At 40.5% G+C, this 23,872-nt stretch overlaps 1 protein-coding gene across 2 annotated transcripts; it reads left to right on the forward strand.

Moving 5' to 3' along the window:
- Positions 1 to 6,166: 6,166 nt before the first annotated feature.
- Positions 6,167 to 10,082, forward strand: LOC9272059 (uncharacterized). 2 transcript variants are annotated; one of them, XM_015762912.3, is made up of 2 exons: positions 6,167 to 6,540; positions 9,401 to 10,082. In XM_015762912.3, the coding sequence occupies exons 1-2, from the start codon at positions 6,209 to 6,211 to the stop codon at positions 9,492 to 9,494; spliced, it is 426 nt and encodes a 141-aa protein (XP_015618398.1). In that variant the 5' UTR covers positions 6,167 to 6,208; the 3' UTR covers positions 9,495 to 10,082. The 2 variants fall into 2 exon arrangements, 1 of the variants encoding a protein (XP_015618398.1); XR_003240472.2 differs by lacking the exon at positions 6,167 to 6,540 and adding an exon at positions 7,196 to 7,490.
- The last annotated feature ends 13,790 nt before the right edge of the window (positions 10,083 to 23,872 follow it).

Below are 23,872 nucleotides of genomic sequence, written 5' to 3' on the forward strand. Positions count from 1 at the left end.
ACCATGTTTTCACGGTTCGCTTAATCCCATAAGGGATTAGGGGGATTAATTCCATGTTGCAATAGCAGTTGGGTGAAGGATTAAACAAACAAGACCTAAGTGGCTAGGTGGGTACTACATTTTGCAGTTATGGCTAGTTCTATGTGTCGGTTGATTTTATCAGCCCAATTATTGGGAGGAGATAATACTACCTAGCGGTTTTTACCAATCAAGAAAGGAAGATATAATTATTGGTATAAAAACTAATTTGAATCCTACTCCCTCCGTTTCAAAATATTTGACACCGTTGACTTTTTAGTACGTGTTTGACCATTCGTTTTATTTAAAAAATTTAAGTAATTATTTATTCTTTTCATATCATTTGATTCATTGTTAAATATACTTTCATGTGCACATATAGTTTTACATATTTCACAATTTTTTTTAATAAGACGAATAGTCAAATATGTGCTAAAAAGTCAATGGTGTCAAACATTTTGAAACGGAGGGAGTATTTGAGGATACGCCCTCGTGAAAATGAAAGAAAAAGGAGAGATAGAGAGGAAGTTCTAAGTCTCGACAAATCCTAAAACCCTAATATACTCATCCGATCAGGAGATGTTTGGAAGATGTTCGTGTGTGGTGGTCTCCAGATAGTGCCATTGGCGCCCCGAGGGACTTCGCTTCACCAACTAAAAACATTCGGCGCGACGGCGACCTCAAGCATGTTAAATCGGCGTCTATGCATGCTTCCCTTGTAGCAGAACCGAAGAAAGAAGAAAACAAGGAAGAACAACAAACGGAATAAATCAAAGTTGTTGGAATATAAACTGAATTACCCACATTTTCTCATTAGTTTAAGCTTTTGGATTAAATTGGTCGGCGTATACAACTTAATGTATAAGTGATTGCGATTGACTATAATGGCTTTACTAAATACAAGTGATTGCGATTGACTTATCGGTTAGATAAATTTTCGCATTGAACAAAAGATGATCGTATATAGACTAAGGCTGTGTTCATTGTGGGAGGTTGGGAACAAATCTCCTATACATGAAAAACGGAGCGTTCTATTAACGCGTGATTAATTAAGTTTTTTTTTTCAAAAATGAATCAATATTAATTTTAAGCAACTTTCATATATAAACTTTTTTAAAAAAACGTATTGTTTAGAAGTTTAAAAAACATGCGCGCGGAAAACGAGAAAGAGAGGTTGGGAACTAGTAGAAGGAACGCAGTCTAAGACTTAAGTGAATAAGTAAACTAAGGCTGTGTTTAGTTGGATCCAAAGTTTGGATTTTGGTTGAAATTGAAGATGATGTGATTGAAAGGTTGTGTGTGTATGACATGTGATGAAAAAGGACTGAAGTTTGGATCCAAACTTTGGGTCTAAACACAGCCTAATAAACTACAAAAGTATATGCAGTTGTTGCTGTGGTGCAGTGGACCTGCTAATTTTGCCCGTTAAAATTTCTTCCCGTCTTCATGTATGATCTCTCAGCTGATTGGTCGAGATGAAAAAGTGATGACGTCACCAACGTGTCATGCTACCAGTGGTGGACGAAACGAGTTGAGAGAACCGAAGTAAAATAAATATAGAAAAAAATACCCGTGCATTGCAACGGAAAAAAACATGAGAAATTTACGTAAAGGTTAAGAAATATTTATATTATGTAATTAATTTAAATATAAAATCGCAACTATACGTGTATATGATGTTGAAGAAAAAAAGCTCTTAAAAATAAGTTAAATGTGGAAAATAAAATTTTCCAAATAAACTATAGCTGGATTTAATTTTTATTAAACTCTCCATGATTAATAACACTATGTGAAATTTCTTCGGTATTTTCAGAGCAGTAGAGCACCATTGCTAATCTATCTATCTATCTATCTATCTATCTATTATATTATTAAAACAGCCTTGAAAGGAGGCACCACGTTCGCTGTGGAGGCTATAAATTCTCACATTAATCGGAGAAAAAGAAAAGAAGAGTCCAAGTAGAAATACAATCTAAAAATAACAGAAATTCGGAATTAAAAATATGCAATATGGAAAGAGGAGTCCATATAGGAACCCAATACGAGATTAATCAAAAGTTGGAATAATGATAAAATAAAATCCAAAATTAGAAAAGGAAAGGAGAGTCCAAGTAGAAATACAATTTAAAAATAGCTGAAATTCGGAATTAAAAATAAGCAATATTGAAAGAAGTTTCCATATAAGAACCCAATACGAGATTAAACCAAATTCGAAATAAAAAAATAAAATCCAAAAATAGAAAAGGAAATGAGAGTCAAGTAGGAATACAATTTTAAAATAGCTGAAATTTGAAATTAAAAATAAGGAATATTAAAAGAAGAGTCCATATATGAACCCAATACGAGATTAATTAAAATTCGGAATAAAAATAAATAAATCCGAAATTAGCAAAAGAAAATAAAAGAAGAGTTCAAGTAGGAATACAAATTAAAATTAGCTGAAATTCGGAATTAAAAATAAGCAATATTGAAAGAAGACTCCATATAAAAACCCAATACGAGATTAATTAAAATTTGGAATACAAAATAAAACAATATCCAAAATTAGAAAAACTAAAAGAAAGTTCAAGTAGAAATATAATTTTGAAACAATTGAAATTGAAAATAAAAAAAAATATTAAAAGAACACAATACGGTATTAACTATTTTTTTTAAAAAAAATTCTGAAATTAGAAAAAGGAAAATAAGATTTCAATTAGGAATACAATTTATAAATAACCAAATTTTTTGATAAAAATAAAGATTTTTGAAAGAAAAGACCATCTAAAATAAAACACATGACGAGATAAATTAAGTAACATGCATATAAAGGAATAGAGTGGTGGCGGTTGATACGACATATAAAAATTATTAATAAAGCACCAAATAGAATCCTAATGACAATTAAAAGGAGGGATGTTAGGCAGGCCGTGAAGCAAACGAGTAAGGCGGTTGCCGGAGCTTCTAGAAAGTAAAAAAAAAAACCCATTGATAATCATATTCGATTTTTAAAATCTCAATGACAATTATATTATTAAAAATAGTTTTGAAAGGAGGCACTACGTTCGCTATGTGAGCTAGAAATTCCCACATTAATCGGATAAAAAGAAAAAAAGAAAATGAGAGTCCATGTAGAAGTACAATTTAAAAATAGCTGAAATTCGGAATTAAAAATAAGCAATATTGAAAGAAGTTTCCATATAAGAACCCAATATGAGGTTAATCAAAATTAAAAATAAAAATAAAATAAAATCCAAAATTAGAATAGGAAAGGAGAGTCAAGTAGAAATACAATTTAAAAATAGCTAAACTTTGGAATTAAATATAAGCAATATTGACGGGACTTCTAGAAAATAAAAAACTACAATTTCAATTTTTAAAGGTTCGGAACTTCTAAAAAGTAAAAAAAAAATAATGATAATCATATTCGATTTTAAAATCTCAATGACAACAAAGAAGGGAAGCAGCGGGTGAGCCATAAAGGAGTACAATGGCAAAGCCACTCACGGTTTGGCGGTACTTCTAGAAAGTAAAAATGAACCTAAACGATAATTATGTTCGATTTTTAAAATCTCAATAACAATAAAGAGAAGAGACAGTGGACGGGCTGTAGAGGTGTATAATGGCAACGTTTGACGGGACATTTAGAAATTATAAAAATGAAACCCAACGTGACAATAAACTCTAAAAACTATAAAATCCAATTTTTAAAGGTTCCACGAAGAATGAATAGAAATAGTGGTAGATCGAGCAAGCAAATAAAGAAGGAGATGACATGAGGGATAGCAACTGGTGTGATTTTTAAAAACTATATGATTAAAAACACGATGATGATAAGGTTTGGTCTTTCAAAGTCTTAAGACAATGAGATAGCTAGTAAAATCATACTAAAAAATATATTATTTTGTTTGGGTGCTAGCCGTGCAATTGCGCGGGCAACCCAACTAGTTTTGATAATACAAACATCATTTTATCATTTATTTAAATGAGAACCCTCCTTTCTCCCTGGGCCATTTTGAGCCCATTCTTTCTTTAGCCCGTAGCAAAGCCAGCCCATTAACCTGACTTCTCCTCCCTTCCACCTCGACCTGCAAGCGCGCATCCAGCCCATCAAGCAACCACAAAGTCTAATTAGTGTCCCTTCTCCTCCTCTAGCTGTCGCGTGGGTCCCAGTGCTACATGGTCGTCCCCTACCTCCGTCCAACTCCGCAGCTTCCCAACACTGTCGGAAACCATCCCCTTCGTGAAATCCCTCCACATCCACGGAGATAAAACAAAATTGATTGAGGGATTTTAATCCTTATCTCCTTCTCTTTCCGTTTTTTCAATAATTAGAGCAAAATCGCATCGTATCGACCTTAGAATTAAGCCATATAGCAAACCATAGAGTTGTCTGTTTTGCGTACGGGAGGGAATCGAACCGCGCGCCCAGGTACAACGTACGAAAAAAAGTTGGAAAAAACATCTTAAACTTTTATAATAGGTAAAGATAAAGATATATATATTTATGGAAAATTTGTGGGCTGAAAATCAGATTGCTAAGGGGCGATCGATCGCCCTGAGCGATCACCCCCTCCTCCACGTGGTTTGCTTTTTTGGCACCACATTACTTTCTTATTTTAGTAAATTTATACACCTCAAGTTTACACATGTAAAGTTTAGAGACCCAAAGTTTATAAGTCAAAAATTTATATTTCCGATTCAAATTTGAATTTGAATTCAAATATTTTTTATATATAGTATTTCTATACATCTAAGGTTTATACACCTAAAGTTTATTAACCCAAAGTTTATAAGTCAAAAGTTTACATACCCGTTTCAAATTTGAATTTGAATTCAAATATTAGTTTATAGATCCAAAGTTTATAAGTCAAAAGTTTACATACCCGTTTTAAATTTAAATTTGAATTCAAATATTTTTTATATATAATATTTCTATACATAAACTTTTTCAACTTTATTTTTTATTTTTTTAGTGGTGTAATAGGAAGAGAAGAAGGGGGAGAGGAGGGAGCATACAGGGGGGAGGGGGGTGCCCCTAATGCGCGATCAGTCGCGCGGTCACGCGGGCGCGCGACCACCAGGTCCACCACTACTACTCATACGCTACTGCTACTACTACTACAAATCTACAACTCATACACTACTACTGCTACTACTACATGTATATATGAATATGTATATATTGTATATTAAACTTTGTATTATTGTATATATACATATAAATTTTGTATTAAATAATATAAAGTTTATGCATATATATATAAAGTATATACATACGTGTATATATAATTTTTATGTGTACCAAAAAATCGATGTATAAAAAATATGCACATATACAAACTTTATATACGCGTGTATAAACTTTGCATACGCGTATACAAACTTTGCATATGCGTATATAAACTTTGCATACGTGTATATAAACTTTGTATATCTACATATTAAAAACCGAGAGAAAAAAATACGAATACAAAGATTGTATACGTATGAATACAAACTTGGTATACACACAAATACAAACTTTGTAATACGTACATTAAAAAAAGAAAAAACCAAAAACAGAAGAGAAACGAAAAAACAAAAAAGAAAAACAGAAGAGAAACGAAAATGGAAAAAGGAAAAACAGGAGAAACGAAAAAAACCCGGAAAAATCGCTCAGTCGCGCCGGGGCGGGGGGCGGCGGACCCCGTCCCGAACGTGTGCCCCGAACAAAATAAAAAGAGCACGGGACGGGTCGACGTGTACCCGAAGGCCGAACGTAAACTGCAGGGTTATCTATGTGCGTTCGCCCTTCGCAGAAGCTTCTCTAATCTCTCTCCACCGTAGCGCAGAACGTAAACTGAAGGGTTATTAGTACCTTGGAATGACTGGATGACAAGTGGGCCCAGTACAGAAGGTCCCATTATGTCAGTGGCACTAGATCGAGCACTCGCGCCGCGAGCCCGCGATTGGAATGCCATGTGGGTCTTTCTCTTGACTACTCCATCCGTTGAATGTCGTTTTCAGTTTTATGTCAGGTTTGGTAGGTCGTGATCTTTTTACTATTTTGCCCATTGTGCAAAATTTTCTACTACATGCAAAATCCGTCGAATGTCGTCGTTTCGTTTGCGTCCGCGGGGTTATCACTATATATTCCTCTCTCTCTCCAGGAAACCAAGCCTTCCCCACAGGATCGAGTCGGGCAGCCACGAATCGATCGAGAGATCTAATGGCGGCGGCAAAGCTACTGCTGGGTGATGCTCGCCGCGAACCGGAGGCCTCAGCTTTGGGCGCGCTCGGCGTCGCCGCCATCTCCACGGCCACCACTTTGGCCACCGCGGCGTTCGAGCCGCCGCCGGGCGGCTTCGGCACCACCACCTACAACCATCTCGCCGTCGCCGGGCTCGCAGGGACCTTCCTTGGCGGGGTGGCCCTGGTCGGCACTTCAGTGTGGGTCTCTGACAACCCAGCTGCCCGCCGTGGCACCGGCAAGAAGCTCCTCTACGCCGCCGTCCCGCCGCTCCTCGCCGCCGTCGTTCTATCGGTGGCGGCGCTGCTCTGGTAAGCATGTACAAGCCCCTGTCCGACCGCATTACTATCCGCCATGATCGGAGCCAAGCCGGCCGTCCCTAGCGTGCTCCTTGTGTCAATCAAATGCAATCTTAATTATTCCATTTGTATTGTTCATTTGTTTGTTTTGTTGGTCGATCGCTCCGTCATGTGTTATGTCTCGTGGAGTTGTAGTATCATCATGTAATAGTGCTTGCTTCTTCTTCTTCTAGTCCATTGTGTGTATCACATATGTATGATCACGTCTCCTGTTCTTGGTCTGTCAAAGTGTTATTCGATTGATGGCCGGCTTAATCGACGAGTGTTTTGTTAATTATGAGTTCATATCTCCCAATTTGAAGTATGGTGATTCAAAGGGGAGCTATGCAGTACTAGTTTTTGGCTTAATTACATTTAGGGAAGAGTGGATTTGGAGTACTCCATGCATATCGGCGCCGCTCGCCGTCGCCGCCGACGCTGAATAGTTCTGGAAGTTTGCCTTGTCGGCCGTCGTGTCCTTCTGGTGCTAAAAGCCCATCTTTTTCTCCTTTTTTTTTCTTTTCTTTTTTTTTGGAGGCAACTGTTAGAAGAGAGGGAATGGTGGGCCATATTAAGTGGGGCCCACATGCCGTATCATATCCATGACCTTTGTCCTTGCGTTGCCGGCGGCGGCGGCGGCTACGGCCATGGAGATCTCACGCGACCATTTGCCGGTGAGGTCGGCTGCTCCGCCTCCGCCTCCGCATCTACGCCTGATTGATCCCCACCCCTCTCTCCACTGACTGTGCTATCGCGTTTCCGGCGGTGGTTGATCGAGGCGGTAGCCCGTGCGGCGCGCGAGATTCCGCCCGTCCACGGATTTCCGGTCGCCATCGCCGGGGTTCGTCTTCTCCGGCCAGCCCCTCGCCGCGCGAACCTGCGCCGCCCGTCCTCGGCCAGGATCTGGTCGGGGATCGCTTGTGGTAGGTGTTAGGGGGCACTTGGGTTTGGAGGACAGCATCGTTGATGTGCTTTGACTTTGAGTTCCTTGCTAATTTAGTTATGCTGACTGTTCCCATAATCCCTAAAATCCCAGCAGTTGCGTTGCGTGGTAGGTTATGTAAAGCGCATTCCTGTGATGAAAAATAGACCCTGGGAGACATATTATCAATTGTATCAAGCGATCCAACACACTAGGTCCCCAAATATTGTCGTAGATACCATTTTCTCTTCAGTATGCTGCTTAAAACGCAAAGTGTAAGGTTTTCTCTGTGCTGTCCAGTTACATCTAATTCCTTATGTTTAAAGACTGATATTAGTCTTTGGTTGGGTGTGATGTGCTTCTTGTTAATCGCAATACTTGATCTTTACTATGATACTATCGGTGCATATTTAGTTCCAGTATGCCCTTTTAGTTAAGTTGCTGAAGCATTGAGCATCTTGTCATGTTGATCTTCTTGTGAGTGGTTCAATATGATTTGTTCTGTTTTAATGGAAGTAAAAACGAGGGCTGTCCCCTCCTAATGGGAAGAGAAAAGAGATGTATTTCAGCAACCATGTGTTATAGTACAATCCAATTAGTTTGCTAAGCTATTATGGCCGTTATATCCTGCTCTGATTATTTATTTGATTTGCTGTAAAGTTATTAAATTTTTGGCATTGTTATACATGATTTGTACTTGATTATATGCTGCTATTGGTGGTTCATGTAATTAGAGCTGAATGGGATATTTGCTAGAAACACATTGCTTCTTTCAACAACCCTTATGTAAACAAAATTAAAGTGCTGGTTTCTCTGCTGTGCTGATTTCCATTGTTCCATAGCTGAAACTTAAGTAATTGCAAAATTTGCAGGAACTCATCTGTTTTTTTACTCTTATAATAAATGTGAGGTATGCATTCGAGCTACAGGCATGCTATGTGCATGCGCTCTCTATCTGAACCAATAGACTTTTGTAAATCCGTTTGTACAGGACATTGAGTTCAACTAAAATTCTACTATGCCCAATGGTGCAGCCATATTTAATACATGGATATGGCTATCGTTTTGCCTGATAGGTTGTGGACTGTGAACTCTATGTGTTTATTTTGATGTCAAATGGCCTCAGGGCAACGCAGGATAACTCATACATGTCAATCCACACACTCTTGAGATATTTTCTTAATGCCTTTTTCTCTTTTCACTATACTCTACTTGTTAAACTTCTAAGAATAAGCTTATCCCTCTACTGTTCTATTACATCTATAATTCCTTTGTTTTGATGTCAAAAGCAGTGTATTGAGCTGTATATTTTGTTGTGATATGCTCTGGTTGATAGTAGTTAGTGTCCGTGTTTTGACTTGTTGCTAAACCCTTGAGAGCATCTCGTAATGTTTAACTCTTATGAATTGTTCGAGATGACCTTTTTTGTCTTGATGAATTGTGGCATGACAACCCAAGAGTACTAGGGTCTAGAGGTATCCCTAGAAACTTAGGAGCAAGTGGAGAAAGACGTAGCAGGACCAGAGCAGAGGACATTTGGCACCTTTGAAACACCATAAATCATCTCGTAAAAAATATTCAACTTTTAAAATGTGTACTATGTAAGTGTTGTTCTTCTGAGTGATGGAATTGCATATTGTAAATCAATCTCCACTTGTACAAAGGATGAGCAAATCTTTTGCTTATTCTTGTCTACTTTTTTTTTTTTGGTCAAAATGAATAGGAATAGCAGGTTCCTTTAAAGTGCAAGTATAATGGAAAGAGTTGGTAAATTTTAATATACTTCTGAAAGAATCATCATCCTTGTGTCATTATCTTTTTCATGTATTGAACAACAGATTTGCACATGTATTTTTACCATCTTTAACAGCTCTTTATTAACGGATAGTATATGGTTTTGCTTTTATGTAGGGGGATGTTGAGTTGTAAGAAGACCAGATGCATCTGCTCTGATTTTAGAGGCATGTATAACCTGTCAAAGAGCAGCAAAAGAAATGCATCATAGCTGTGTGATACATAACTTTGCCAGGAGAGATCTCTCTATTTAAGCACACAGACTGCTATGGCATTGTTAACCATTTGCTCAGTTGCTCTTAAATGCATTTCTGCTGGCAGAAGATGGTAGCATGGTGGAGGTTCTGTTGTTAAACCCGGTATCAGGACTTGATCAAGCAATTTGGTATGTTCGGTGAAAATTCATGCACATTTGAGCGATCGTACAGTACTCCGAAGTTGGTGTTTTCTATCCTCCGGTAATTGTGGATCACTGGTATAATGAGGAAATCAACCTAACGTATAATTGCCATGGTCTATATTTGTGTGTATGTGGAGACTGGTGTGTGTACTAATTTTCTGGAATGTCATTTAGTCAGAAGAGTTGTTTAGAAGAGGCATAGGCAAATTCTCTTGTAAGGCTTTTGTAGTTCCTTGAGAGTTTAACATGGTTATAACATTAGTGCGCCGGCCGTCCTCGGCCAGGATCTGGTCGGCATAGCTTGTGGTTGTTGGGCACTTGGGGTTTGGGGTTTGAAAGACAGTGTCGTTGATGTGCTTTGAGTTCCTGCTTAATTGAGTTATGCTGACTTTGTTAGTATCCACATCTTCAGATACTATTCCCATAATCCCTAAAAAACCAGCAGTTGCGTTGCGTGGTAGCTAGGTTATGTAAAGCGCATTCCTGTGATGAAAAATAGACCCTGGGATGTATCAAGCGATCCACACACTAGCTATGTCCCCCAATAGGGACAATTAATAGAAAAAGGTGGAAAGATGGTGATAGGGAAAGACGACAAAATGGAAGTATTAACCAAAAGATCAAAGAAGTATTAGCCAAAAGATCAAGACGGGGATAGAGAAATGTGGAACATATTAGCCACCAATCGCAGTCCACATTTCGACGACGAGAGACCTGGCTGCCCTTCTACCACCAGTTCACATTCCCCCAAAGCATTTCCAGGTCTTTTACCTCCTCTGCTTTTGGAATCTTTGGAATCACAGGCATGGAGTGGTTTTAAGAAATGAAGCTCTGTCTCTTCATAGATTGTTGACGAATTGCATTAAAAATGTGACTCTTTGGGCGGAACGTATTAAGCTCGATGATAGAGTTGTAATTTCTTCCTAGAAAGATCTTTTCTCCTCCTCACTCAGAACTCTAAACATGTACTCCCTCCGTCCCATAAAAAACAAATCAGTACTGATATATTCTAGTACGATGAATCTACATATGTATGTCCAGATTCGTAATAGTACTAGGTTGGTTTTTATGGGATGGAGAGAGTAATAATGATCTAAGAGTTTTACTCCCGTCGGCGTCCGGCAGCCTGTACCAGACGGTACTAGTACCGGGAGGTACAAGATCAAATCTGGCCGTCCATCTTGAAATGATACGATTGGGAAACAGAAAAGAGAAGCGGAACGATTCCAGAGTCACGCCGCCGCTTTCCTCCCTAGCTGCGCTCTTTCTTTCCTCCCTCCCCGCATCGCTTCTTTCTCATCTATTCCTCCCTCCGAGCGCAGAAACGGAGCAGTTGCGCCGCATCCACGCCCCGCTGGACGATTTTTTCCCATCCATCTACCGTCCGCGCCGCGGTGCTGGAGAAACGGCGCGCTCGCCCCGCATCCACGCCTCCGCCAGTGCCCATTTTTTCCCCATCCATCTGCTGTCCGCGGCAGCGAAGCCACCGACGCGCTCCGTCACCAGCAACGCCGCCGCATTCACGAGCGAAGGTGCCGTGGTATTCTGTGTCCCCTATCCCCCCCCCTCGACGGCTCAAGCAAGTACCTAACCTCCCCCGCTGCCATCGGCGCAGCCTAGGCCCCCATTACGGCTCAAACACTGCTCCACTATATGGTCTAGTTATTTTGTAATGAACAATTCAATCTGCCATGTTTCTTGTAATGAATTTGTGAGAAAAGCACAAGCTTTTGCTGGAGACTTTAATCTTTGAATGGAAAATTTTAAGCTCATCTGTCGTCTGTTTTTTTTATGCTGTTTACAGGGCATGATCTATCGTTGAATGGAGCTTTTGACATAATTTTTGTCTGCTGTGAACAGAGCATGATATATATGTCGTATTGAGAGCCATTAATATTTTGTCTGCTGTTTTTGCTCGATCTCCTGTAAAATACATGTCATTCTGCGGAGTGATCAGCAGCACAACAATGGTTACAAACAAGTGTTTTCAATGAACAGCAATCCAGCTAGAGATCTAAAAGTTGAGGAATCACTGGAGTAAAGTGCTAGACACATGGGCAATAATTGCTGAAAAAAAGTATAATTTACATGATTCTGAAAGACTGAAACAAACATACTCGTACTAGTGAGCTGTAATTCAGAGTTTCAGACAGTGGGAGTGTTAAATATGTGACAATATATTCGGATTAGTTTCCCAGTAGGAGTTTCTATCAGGTGTATTTATTTTATCCCCCTATATATACTCTTGTAAGCCGTACAGGAAGGGGTGACGTTCACATTGTGATTCCCCTACGTTTGTAATCATCTCCTCTGTAGTGATCATTGCCGGTCGGCATCCATGGTTTTTTCCCGCAAGGGTTTTCCACGTAAAATTCGTGTCTCCGTTGTGCATATATTTTCATAACAAGTGGTATCATAGCATTGGACATCAATCTACTAATCACGCGGCCACCGGTGTTTTTGGGATCGGAGAATCAATCTGATCAGCGGCGGCGGCGGCGCTCGTCGTTCGTTGGTGTCGTCGAGTTGCCGACTTGCCGTCCTCCTGACCGCCCTGCGCATCCACGCAGGAGCAGCAGCAGTGCCGCGTGGAAGCCGCGCGGGAGAAGCAGAAAAGCAGGAGGAGCAACAGCGTCCAATCCATCCAACCAGCGCACAGTTCCCGAGAAAACAAAAATAATCTACCGAGAGATTTCTGATCCGGTTGATTTTTTCAAAGTGGGAATTGCTACGGCCACCTAAGCTTGTGTACCAGGAGATACCCTGATCTACGCTTCGTGCACACGGAAAGTGCACCAGAGGTTCGCGTTTTTGCTAGATTTACCCTAATTTCTTTCTAGCAAATTCAGGATTAATTCCCATAGCGAGTTTGAAGTATGATCTACCGCTCCTGGACCAACACACAAGATTCTCACTTTGACAAGTGAAGATGCGAGCCGTTCTTGCACAACAAGACCTCGATGATGCACTTTCTGGATTTGACAAGAAGACACAGGATTGGTCCAACGATGAGAAGAAAAGGGATCATAAGGCTATGTCATATATTCATCTTCATCTATCTAATAATATTTTGCAGGAGATGCTTAAGGAGGAGATAGCCGCTAGGCTGTGGTTGAAGCTGGAACAGATATGCATGACTAAGGATCTGACCAGTAAGATGCACCTGAAGCAAAAGTTATTTTTGCACAAGTTGCAAGATGATGGGTCTGTAATGGACCATCTCTCCACTTTTAAGGAAATTGTTGCTGACCTTGAGTCTATGGAGGTAAAGTATAATGAAGAGAATTTAGGCCTTATTTTATTGTGTTCATTGCCTAGCTCATATGCAAACTTCAAGGATACTATACTTTATAGTCGTGATACTCTAACTTTGAAAAAAGTTTATGATGCTTTGCATGCCAAAGAAAAGATGAAGAAGATGGTACCCTCTGAAGGTTCAAATTCGCAAGCAGAAGGCTTGGTTGTTCGGGGCAGGCAACAGGAGAAGAACACAAACAGCAAATCAAGAGATAAAAGTTCAAGTGGCTACCGTGGGAGATCAAAGTCCAGAGGTAGGTATAAGTCATGCAAATACTGCAAGAGAGATGGACATGATATCTCTGAATGTTGGAAGCTACAGGACAAAGACAAAAGAACCGGAAAGTATATACCAAAAGGTAAGAAAGAAGAGGAAGGTAAAGCCGCAGTTGTTACTGATGAGAAGTCTGATGCAGAATTGCTTGTTGCTTATGTTGGTTGTGTACAAACTAGTGACCAGTGGATTCTTGATACTGCATGCACCTATCGCATGCACCTATCACATGTGCCCGAATAGGGATTGGTTTGCCACCTATGAAGCTGTCCAAGGTGGTACTGTTTTGATGGGTGATGATACACCATGCGAGGTTGCAGGTATTGGAACAGTTCAGATCAAGATGTTTGATGGCTGTATTAGAACATTGTCAGATGTGCGGCATATTCCAAATTTGAAGAGAAGTCTCATCTCTTTATGTACTCTTGATCGCAAAGGGTACAAATATTCCGGTGGAGACGGAATTTTGAAGGTAACCAAAGGCTCTCTCGTTGTGATGAAAGCTGATATTAAATCTGCCAACCTATACCATCTGCGAGGTACAACTATATTAGGTAATGTTGTAGCAGTTTCTGATTCATTATCTAATTCCGATGCTACTAATCTTTAGCATATGCGTCTTGGGCATATGAGTGAAATTGGTTTGGCAGAATTGAGCAAGCGAGGATTGCTAGATGGACAAAGCATCGGGAAGCTCAAATTTTGTGAGCATTGCATCTTTGGCAAGCATAAGAGGGTGAAGTTCAACACATCTACACATACTACTGAAGGTATACTTGATTATGTGCATTCTGATTTATGGGGGCCTGCTCGTAAGACATCCTTTGAAGGTGCTCATTACATGATGACTATCGTTGATGATTATTCACGAAAAGTTTGGCCTTATTTCTTGAAGCACAAATATCAAGCTTTTGATGTGTTTAAAAGAGTGGAAAACTATGGTTGAAAGACAAACTGAAAGGAAGGTGAAAATCCTTCGTACTGACAATGGGATGGAGTTCTGTTCTAAGATATTTAAATCATATTGCAAGTCTGAAGGCATTGTGCGTCACTACACCGTTCCTCACACACCTCAACAAAACGGCGTAGCTGAGCGTATGAACAGGACAATTATATCAAAGGCCCGTTGTATGTTGTCTAATGCAGGTTTGCCCAAACAGTTTTGGGCGGAAGCCGTTTCCACTACTTGTTATCTTATCAATCGATCACCCAGTTATGCCATTGATAAGAAGACTCCAATTGAGGTATGGTCTGGTTCCCCAGCAAATTATTCAGACTTAAAAGTATTTTGTTGTACTGCTTATGCTCATGTTGATAATGGTAAATTGGAGCCTAGAGCTATTAAGTGCATTTTTCTTGGTTATCCGTCTGGTGTGAAAGGCTATAGGTTATGGTGTCCTGAAACCAAAAAGGTTGTGATTAGTAGAAATGTTGTCTTCTATGAATCAGTTATGTTACATGACAAACATTCTACTAATGTTCCTGTTGAGAGTCAGGAGAAAGCAAATGTGCAGGTGGAGCACTTGATCAGTTCAGGGCATGCACCAGAAAAAGAAAATGTTGCTATTAACCAAGATGCACTTGTTATTGAAGATTCAGATTCTTCTATAGTTCAGCAGTCTCCAAAACGTTCTATTGCAAAAGATAAGCCTAAAAGAAATACTAGACCTCCTCAAAGATATATTGAAGAAGCGAACATAGTTGCTTATGCTTTGAGTGTGGCAGAAGAAATTGAAGGTAATTCAAACCTTCTACATATTCTGAGGCTATTGTTTCTGACGATTGCAATAGATGGATAACTGCTATGCATGATGAGATGGAGTCACTTGAAAAGAATCATACTTGGGAATTGGTGAAGTTGCCAAAGGAGAAGAAACCTATCCGTTGCAAGTGGATCTTCAAAAGAAAGGAATGTATATCTCCAAGTGATGAGGCAAGATACAAAGTAAGGTTAGTTGTTAAAGGTTATAGCCAGATTTTAGGTATTGATTTCAATGATGTCTTTTCCCCTGTTGTGAAGCATAGTTCAATTCGCACCGTACTCAGTATTGTTGCAATGCATGATTATGAACTAAAGCAAATGGATGTTAAGACTGCATTTTTACATGGGGAGTTAGAAGAGGACATTTATATGGAGCAACCTGAAGGTTTTGCTGTTCCTGGAAAAGAGAACCTAGTTTGTAGGTTGAAGAAATCTCTTTATGGGTTGAAGCAGTCACCTAGACAGTGGTATAAGAGATTTGACTCTTTCATGCTTTCTCAGAAGTTTAGAAGATCCAATTATGATAGTTGTGTTTATCTCAAAGTTGTTGATGGTTCAGCTATATATTTGCTTCTTTATGTCGATGATATGTTGATTGCTGCAAAAGACAAATCAGAGATAGCAAAGTTGAAGGCACAATTGAGTAGTGAATTTGAGATGAAGGATTTGGGTGCAGCGAAGAAAATTCTCGGTATGGAAATTACTAGAGAAAGACATTCTGGCAATTTATATCTTAGTCAGAAAGGTTATATTGAAAAAGTTCTTCGTCGTTTCAATATGCATGATGCAAAACCAGTGAGTATTCCTTTAGCTGCACATTTTAGATTATCTTCAGATTTATGTCCACAGTCAGATTATGATATTGAGTACATGTCTAGAGTTCCTTATTCAAGTGCAGTTGGTTCACTTATGTATGCCATGGTATGTTCTCGTCCTGACTTATCACATGCATTGAGTGTTGTCAGTAGATACATGGCTAATCCTGGCAAAGAGCATTGGAAAGCTGTTCAATGGATTTTCAGATACCTACGTGGTACATCTAGTGCTTGTTTGCAGTTTGGGAGATCTAGAGATGGACTTGTTGGCTATGTGGATTCAGATTTTGCTGGAGATTTGGATAGGAGAAGATCGCTCACAGGTTATGTTTTCACTATTGGAGGATGTGCTGTTAGTTGGAAGGCAAGTTTGCAAGCAACTGATGCCTTATCTACTACTGAAGCAGAGTATATGGCTATTTCTGAAGCTTGTAAAGAAGCTATTTAGCTTAGAGGTTTGTACACTGAGCTTTGTGGAGTTACGTCTTACATTAATATATTTTGTGATAGTCAAAGTGCAATATGCCTTACAAAGGATCAAATGTTCCATGAGAGAACAAAGCACATTGATGTGAGATATCACTTTATTCGAGGTGTGATTGCTGAAGATGATGTCAAGGTATGCAAGATAAGTACTCATGATAACCCAGCTGATATGATGACAAAGACAATTCCTGCTACTAAGTTTGAGTTTTGCTCAAGCTTGGTTGGTGTTACAGTATAGTCCTAGAGACTATTTGGCGCGCGGTGATTTTACCTACATGAGGTATTTTTGGTGATTGATGTTTTTATGCTACAAGAGGAAATTCGTCTCAAGGTGGAGATTGTTAAATATGTGATCCAAATTTTGGGCCCACAATATATTCGGATTAGTTTCATAGTAGGAGTTTCTATTAGGTCTTTCTTTTATCCCCTATATATACTCTTGTAAGCCGTACAGGAAGGGGTGACGTTCCCATTGTGATTCCCCTACGTTTGTAATCATCTCCTCTGTAGTAATCATTGCCGGTCGGCGTCCGTAGTTTTTTCCCGCAAGGGTTTTCCATGTAAAATTCGTGTCCGTTGTGCATCTATTTTCATAACAGGGAGATAGATAAACAGAGTTCTGCAAATTTTCAGCCAAACAGAACGAACTAGGACTTAGCAAGAATCTAAAACTGAAGGATAAGTTAGACAACCCATCTCAAAAAGCTGTAATTTAGAGTTTCAGACAATGGGAGATAGATAAACAAAATTCACATGGATTGGTTGCTGAGACATCAACATGCTGGGTGATCCCCATCCATTAATTCTGGTAATTGACATGTACAAAATCAACAATGGCAAGCATAGTACATATTATCAAATAGCTTCATGAGAAGGAACACAGCTACAACTACTATTCCTATGAACCAATTTCTAATGTCATCAGTCTCTTTTTTCTGCTTGGACAACTTCTTGAATGAATTTTCCATGTCTGAAAGCCGGTCAGCCATTTCCAGCTCTAGCTTCATTTTCTCTCTTCTGCCTTCGTTTTCTCAACATAACAGTTGAGTGCTTGAGCTGTGGGCAGTGCTACAGAATAACCAGAGGTTGAAGAAGGATGCCCGCCACGAACCACCTGCTGCCGACGCCATCGCCGCCGCCACCTCGCGGACACGGGCCCAAGCACCGGACACCGCCGCCAACACCACCTCACCACCGCAGCCCGCGGACCAGCCACCACCTCCTCGCCGCCTCCCATGGACCACCTACTCGCCGCCTCCCACGAATCAGCTGTCGCCACCGCCCACTTCGCCGCCGCCGCCTACGGATCAGCCGCCGCCACCTCCCAAGGACCACCTCGCCGCTGTCCTCCGAGCGTTGCTCCCGTCCAGCACCGCCGCCACCTCTCACGGATCAGAGCTGAATCGAGATGGATTGTAAAAACCCTAGTTTCACCACTCAAAACGCATCCCTACGTGAAAAGACAACATTACCCTTCCACCCCTCTAACTATTCTGGTACCACCTCATGGGCAAATATGTACTGAGTTACCGCATAATTTCCACCGTCCGATCGAGCTGAATGAATGGCTGAGATTTGGAACTGGGCTAGTACCGTGGTACCTGCTGGATGGGAGCAATCCTCACGATCTAAACCCTTTGGACTCTCCCTTTTCAAATGAATACAGGTGGGGAAACTCCCCCTCCCGGGTGAATTATTATTTTTTAAAAAAAAAACCAATCGCAGTCCAGTGTGGTTTTTCCTTTTTTGACATTGCAGCCCAGTGTGGTTAGGGATGAAAACGGAGCGGATACGGACGGATAATGCTCATACCATATTCGTTTTCATATTTTTTGCTGGATATGGAAATGAATACGGATAGCTCGAATACGGAAACAAATACGGATTATCTCGAATACAAATAAGTATCGAATATGATCGGACACGAATACGAAAACAATTTTTTTTCGGAACACGAAAACCAACTTAACTTCTAATATAAAAAAATATCAACATATATAGTTAGCTCATTTTATATAAAATATAGTATAATTTATAAATATTTTTTAAAATTTAAATAATATTAATAGTGTGGACTAGATTTAAGAGATGAACTACTATTAAAATGTAAAAAGGTATATTGAAGGTCATAAAGTTATAAAGAAATGAGGTATGTCTCATGGCTTCTGCGGATATCTGAATAGCACTGTTCACCGGACATCCGAATTATTATCCGTATCCGACGGAAACCCCGATACCATATTTGTATTCGCATCCGGAAGAAAATATCCGTATTCGTATCCGTATCCGAACTATCCGAGAAATATCCGATCCGAGAGGTATCCGTTTTCGTTTTCCTCCGGAGCGGACAGAAACTATCTGCTCCGTTTTCAACCCTAAGTGTGGTTCATCCAAAGGACCGGAGAAAGTGGGTTATGCTGCCTAATTTAGTTCTGCTGACTCTATCAGTATCCACATCTTCAGATACCATTCCCATAATCCCTAAAATCCCAGCAGTTGCGTTGCATGGTAGGCTATGTAAAGCGCATTCCTGTGATGAAAAATTGACCCTGGGATGTATCAAGCGATCCACACACTAGCTAAGGTCCCTCAATAGGGACAATTAATAGAAAAAGATGGAAAGATGGCGATGGGATGTATCAAGCGATCCACACGCTAGCTAGGTCCCTCAATGGGGACAATTAATAGAAAAAGGTGGAAAGATGGCGATAGGGAAAGACAACAAAATGATAAAAGGAAGTACTCCCTCATTCTCTAAATGTTAGACACCGTTGACTTTTTTAAACATGTTTGACCATTCGTTTTATTCAAAAACTTTTGTGAAATGTGTAAAACTATATGTATACATAAAAGTATATTTAACAATAAATCAAATGATAGAAAAAGAATTAATAATTACTTAAATTTTTTGAATAAAACGAACGGTCAAACATTTTTAAAAAAGTCAACGGCGTCAAATATTTTGGGATAGAGGGAGTATTAGCCAAAAGATCAAGACGGGGATAGAGAAATGTGGAACATATTAGTCACCAATCGTAGTCCAGTGCGGTTTTTTTTTTGAGGAAATGTGAAAATTCATCACACGCTGTTATAAAAGATATCCTTTTTTCGAGGAAAGTCTCCCAGTCAATATGGTGCTCCTATCGCTATCAATTTCTATGGTACTAACCACGATCTCCTATGTAAAAACCATCTGAAACGTCCGGAAGTCTGTACCATCTGAATGACATCATTCCCAGATAGAAACAAACCGATGACATCATTCCCAGATAGAAACAAACCGCTCGTAGGGATAGAAGATGAAATGAAGATAAATATTAAGTGTTTCACATAAAATAAGGTGTTGATAACGTATGATTAATTGTGTTTTAATTATTACAAACTTAAAAAATTGATTAATTTAATATTTTAGAACAACCTTCATATATAAAGTTTTCGTACGAAACGTACCGTTCAACAGTTTAAAAAACGTGCCACGAGTATCTAAATTTTTATCCGGTTCTTACATAAGAAACGAGCGAGACCATTCGACAGTCAAAAGATATGAGACTGAGAAAACGACAGGGGACAGAATGCCACATGCCCGTCATCTCTCCTCACCTCCCCTCCGCTATATAAACCAGGGCAAAACTGAAGGCACGCAGGCACAACACTCCTCTCTAGCTTGATCTTTCTAGCATCTCTGCTAATTGCCAAGCTCCAACCTTCTCAATTTCCTAGATTTATTTGATTCTGAATAATAGGAAGATCCATACATCACAGGTGATGGCTGACATTGCTCGCCGGGAAGCGGAGGTCGACGGCGCTGCTTCTTCCAAGATCGCGGCGGCGCTGGGGCTGTTCGGCGTCGCCACGGTCTCTCTGATCATCAACCTGGCCGCCGCGTGCGACCCACCGCCGGCCTACGGTGGTAACACCTACTACCACCTCGCTCTTGTGGGTTCCTTCCTCGCCGGAATGGGCCAGGTTGGCGCGGCCATCTGGGTCTCCGACGACCCACGCGGTCGCCGTGCCGCCGTCGGCAAGAAGATCATGATCGCCTCCATCGCGCCGCTCGTCGTCGCCGTCGGCCTCACCGGAGCGGCTCTGCTCTGGTAATTACACCTAGGTTCGTTCAACTACACCGACATCGCCGCCTCCCGCGCCAGCTTCTCCCTAGATCGGCGCGAATGTATCTATATCGATCTTACTTGTTTCAGTTGTGTAATGCTCCTTTCTTGCTGTTTGGGTCACTGATCGAGCTTTTGTGTATCACCTCGCCTATATATCTACAATAAATCGATCACTTCGTTTCCTCCACCGCTTGCTGCTGTGCTAGCTGTTGTGTTAGTTGATCAATGCTTGGACCGATGGAACATGTGATGATGCAAGTTTTAAGTCCATATAGAAAAGGCAAATCAACTAATTGTAGAAATTATCTAATTTAGGGAGTATTTGGAATTTTGGAGCACTCGTGATCACCAATCCAACGTCCACTTCCTCGCCGCTGCCGGCGGGGTGTCTACCGCTCCGGCGACGGTGTGGCGTCCGTACGTCCACGCCGCACGCCGCACCGTACGGCCGGCCCGCCTCCTTGTTCTCCCTTGGGAAGATAGCCGCTGTCAAAAGGGTTCTTTTAGTGAATTTTGTATCTATGTTTAATCAAGATTCTGATTGAATTACTACTATAATGTTTGGTTGTATGAGTGGACCCCACACATGCCACGTAGGATAGGAGTAGGAGTAATATTAGTGGAGGAGGAGAGGGTAAGGGTCGCGGATTTGCGGCTGCGGCGGCCGAGGGCCACGGCCATGGCGCCGGCGACTTCGCCTTCGCCCTGCCCACCCACTCCAAGTATCTCTGTCTCGCAGCTTCTGCGCCCTAACTCATCCGCTTGCCTCTCAATTCGCGCGTGAAGCGGTGAATTGAAACGGCGCGCCAAAATTTTCTCGGTCACAACCTGATCACCGTCGCCGGAATCCGTCCTCCGCTGCCATCTTCCCCTCGCCGCCAACCTGCGCCGGCGAGCCGTTTGCCCGTAGCCGTCGCGGCTGTGGGTGGTATTGCAACAGATTTGTGGAAGCTTTTGTTTTTCATGATCCATATGGGATTGCGGTCGTGTTGTCTCTCTATCAACTTGCACGAAGATCAGCGCCGTCAGCTTCGCAGTCGGTGTCGTGGTGGGCTTCACACTGAAGAGAAGACTACGCCGGTGGGCCGCTAGGCTGCTGAAAAGAATCAAGGACGATGACTAGTGAAATCTTTTCGTACCATGTTCTTCCTAACTTATGTTCAGAACTATGTTTTGTTGTGCATCACCCGCAGTTTGGATCCCTCTTTACAATTCGATAAAATTGCAAGGAACACAAACTTATGGTTTCTAAGCTGTATTACACATTTCTTAAGGTCCGTAAGCCTTAGAATTGCTACTCGGAATGTTGTTTTTTCTGATTGGTGATTTACAAAATCTATTTCTCCCCCTATTGATCGAGTACTCGGATTAGCGACAGTTGTCTCAAGTGAGTGTACTTTTTCACGCCTACCGTTCAGCCTCTGCATCGCCATATTACCGATTTACTGGCATATAAATAAGCCTTAGTCCGCCCCTTTTTTTTTTTTGAGGGAACGGGTAGGGAGAAGAGAGTTATCTAGTTTATAGGAAAAGTCAGACCTAAAATCTTATTAATTATGGAAAACTGGTCAAAACCATACACTAAATCTAAAAATAGCAATCTAACAAGAGAAATCTCTTAAAACCAAGCCTTTGAGAAGGACACAAGTCAACGGAACGATAACATCGTCCGAATATAGGTTGATTTGAGAAGAAAACCGTTAATGCTTCAACTCGGACGTCCGGACGGAAGGAGAAAAATTGGACGGGCTGACTCTGACACATCCTTTCAAGCCTACACACATGTACCTTTAACGATATTTAAAACATTTTTTTTCTCGTAAATTACTAATCCAATCTACAATCCGATCACACTGTTGTATTTGTTGTAATTAAATCTTTACAACAAGATGTCGCATGATTATATTCTGATTAAAAATAATCATATGTTTCAATCCATTAACACTCTTTGTTTCATACGCGATAGTGATAGATATGTTTCAATATGTCTCTTATGCATGTTTCACAAATTTCATGAAACTATATCTCACTACTCTCTCTCCACCTCAAACATGCATGCATGTATGCATTTTAGCGAGCTTCAAAATAATTTTTCTCATAAACTAATTATCCAATCTATGATTCGGTCACACCGTTGTATTCGTTGTAATTAAATCTTTACAACAAGATATCACATGATTATATTTTGATGAAAGAAAAACATATGTTTCAATCCGTTAACACTATTGTTTCATATGTGATAGCGATATGTTTCAACGTATATCTTCATCATGTTTCATAAAATTTTTAAATGTTTCAGTTGCTGATTTTTTGTTTCACCATATATAATTTGATGTTTCACTCAATGGTCAACTAGAACATTTGACCAACCAATTTTCTTTAGGACATGGGACGTCAGATGAGAAGATTCTTCATGATTGAGGAGTGAAGAATAAAGTGCGGCAACATGCACATGCACATACGCTCGGTGTTTGGCTGGGCGTCCGATATTTGGTGAGATATCGAACGTCCGAGCCGTAGTGCTATCCGAAGAAAGCTCTTAAAACCAAGCCTTTAGCGTTGAGTTTTAGGTTGTTACAAATAAATATATACTACCTCTGTCCCAATATAAGCGTAATTGTTGGTTTCCGTGTCCAATATTTGACCGTCTATCTTATTTAAAAAAATTGGTCACATATAAAATATTATACATGTTTTATCATCTAATAACAATAAAAATACTAATCATCAATATTTTTCAAATAAAACGGATGGTCAAACATTGGACACGGTAACTGACAGCTATACATATTTTAGAATAAAGGCAGTAAAAATTTTACCTATAAATTAATTTTTATTCTTTAGTAAACTGTTTTGTCTTATTTGCCTAGGCATCACCTCTAGAATGAAGCTTCATTGATTTCTGGGTTGAATTTGCTCCAACTGACACAAAAGCCGGTGAAATGCCCCCCGCAAAAAAAAAAAAAAAAGCCGGTGAAATGGCGTCCCCAACGTGTAGCCGACGGCCCGACGCCCGACGGGAAATAATCGGGTTGAAGCAAACTGGAGAAGGAAGAGCGGGTTGGCACGAAGCTTCGTTGATAAAGACGTCGTCAATACTACTACCAGCAATTTCCTTCCACTAGCGGACGATTAGGGCCTCTGGCCTCTGGTCTCTGGTCCCGCTGTGTCAGTGGGAGTAGATTTGGCGCCGCGATGCCATGTGCTCAATGTGATTTCTTTCTCACTTTTTTTTTTGTTCTGTTCGAGGAGATCCAGTACCATGCCGTATTTTTTTGTTACAACACGTCCCGCGACCAGGTAGATGAGTTAGGACCACTTTTGTTGTTATTACAGTATGTGCTATGACCATTTTAGATGAGTTAGGACCACTTTATGTTCTAGGAGGTCCGGGGTCCAGTACCATGCCGTCCATATATAGCGCATTTGAGTTGCACATCTCC

The sequence above is a fragment of the Oryza sativa genome, chromosome 1, assembly GCF_034140825.1.
Source record: "Oryza sativa Japonica Group chromosome 1, ASM3414082v1".
Taxonomy (NCBI): Eukaryota; Viridiplantae; Streptophyta; class Magnoliopsida; order Poales; family Poaceae; genus Oryza; species Oryza sativa.

Bases quoted from the DNA above. Each gene is read 5' to 3' on its own strand.
- LOC9272059 (XM_015762912.3), top strand. From the start codon at position 6,209: ATGGCGGCGGCAAAGCTACTGCTGGGTGATGCTCGCCGCGAACCGGAG. The intron at 6,541-9,400 runs GTAAGCATGTAC...GCTTTTATGTAG, and splicing joins TCGGTGGCGGCGCTGCTCTG to GGGGATGTTGAGTTGTAAGA.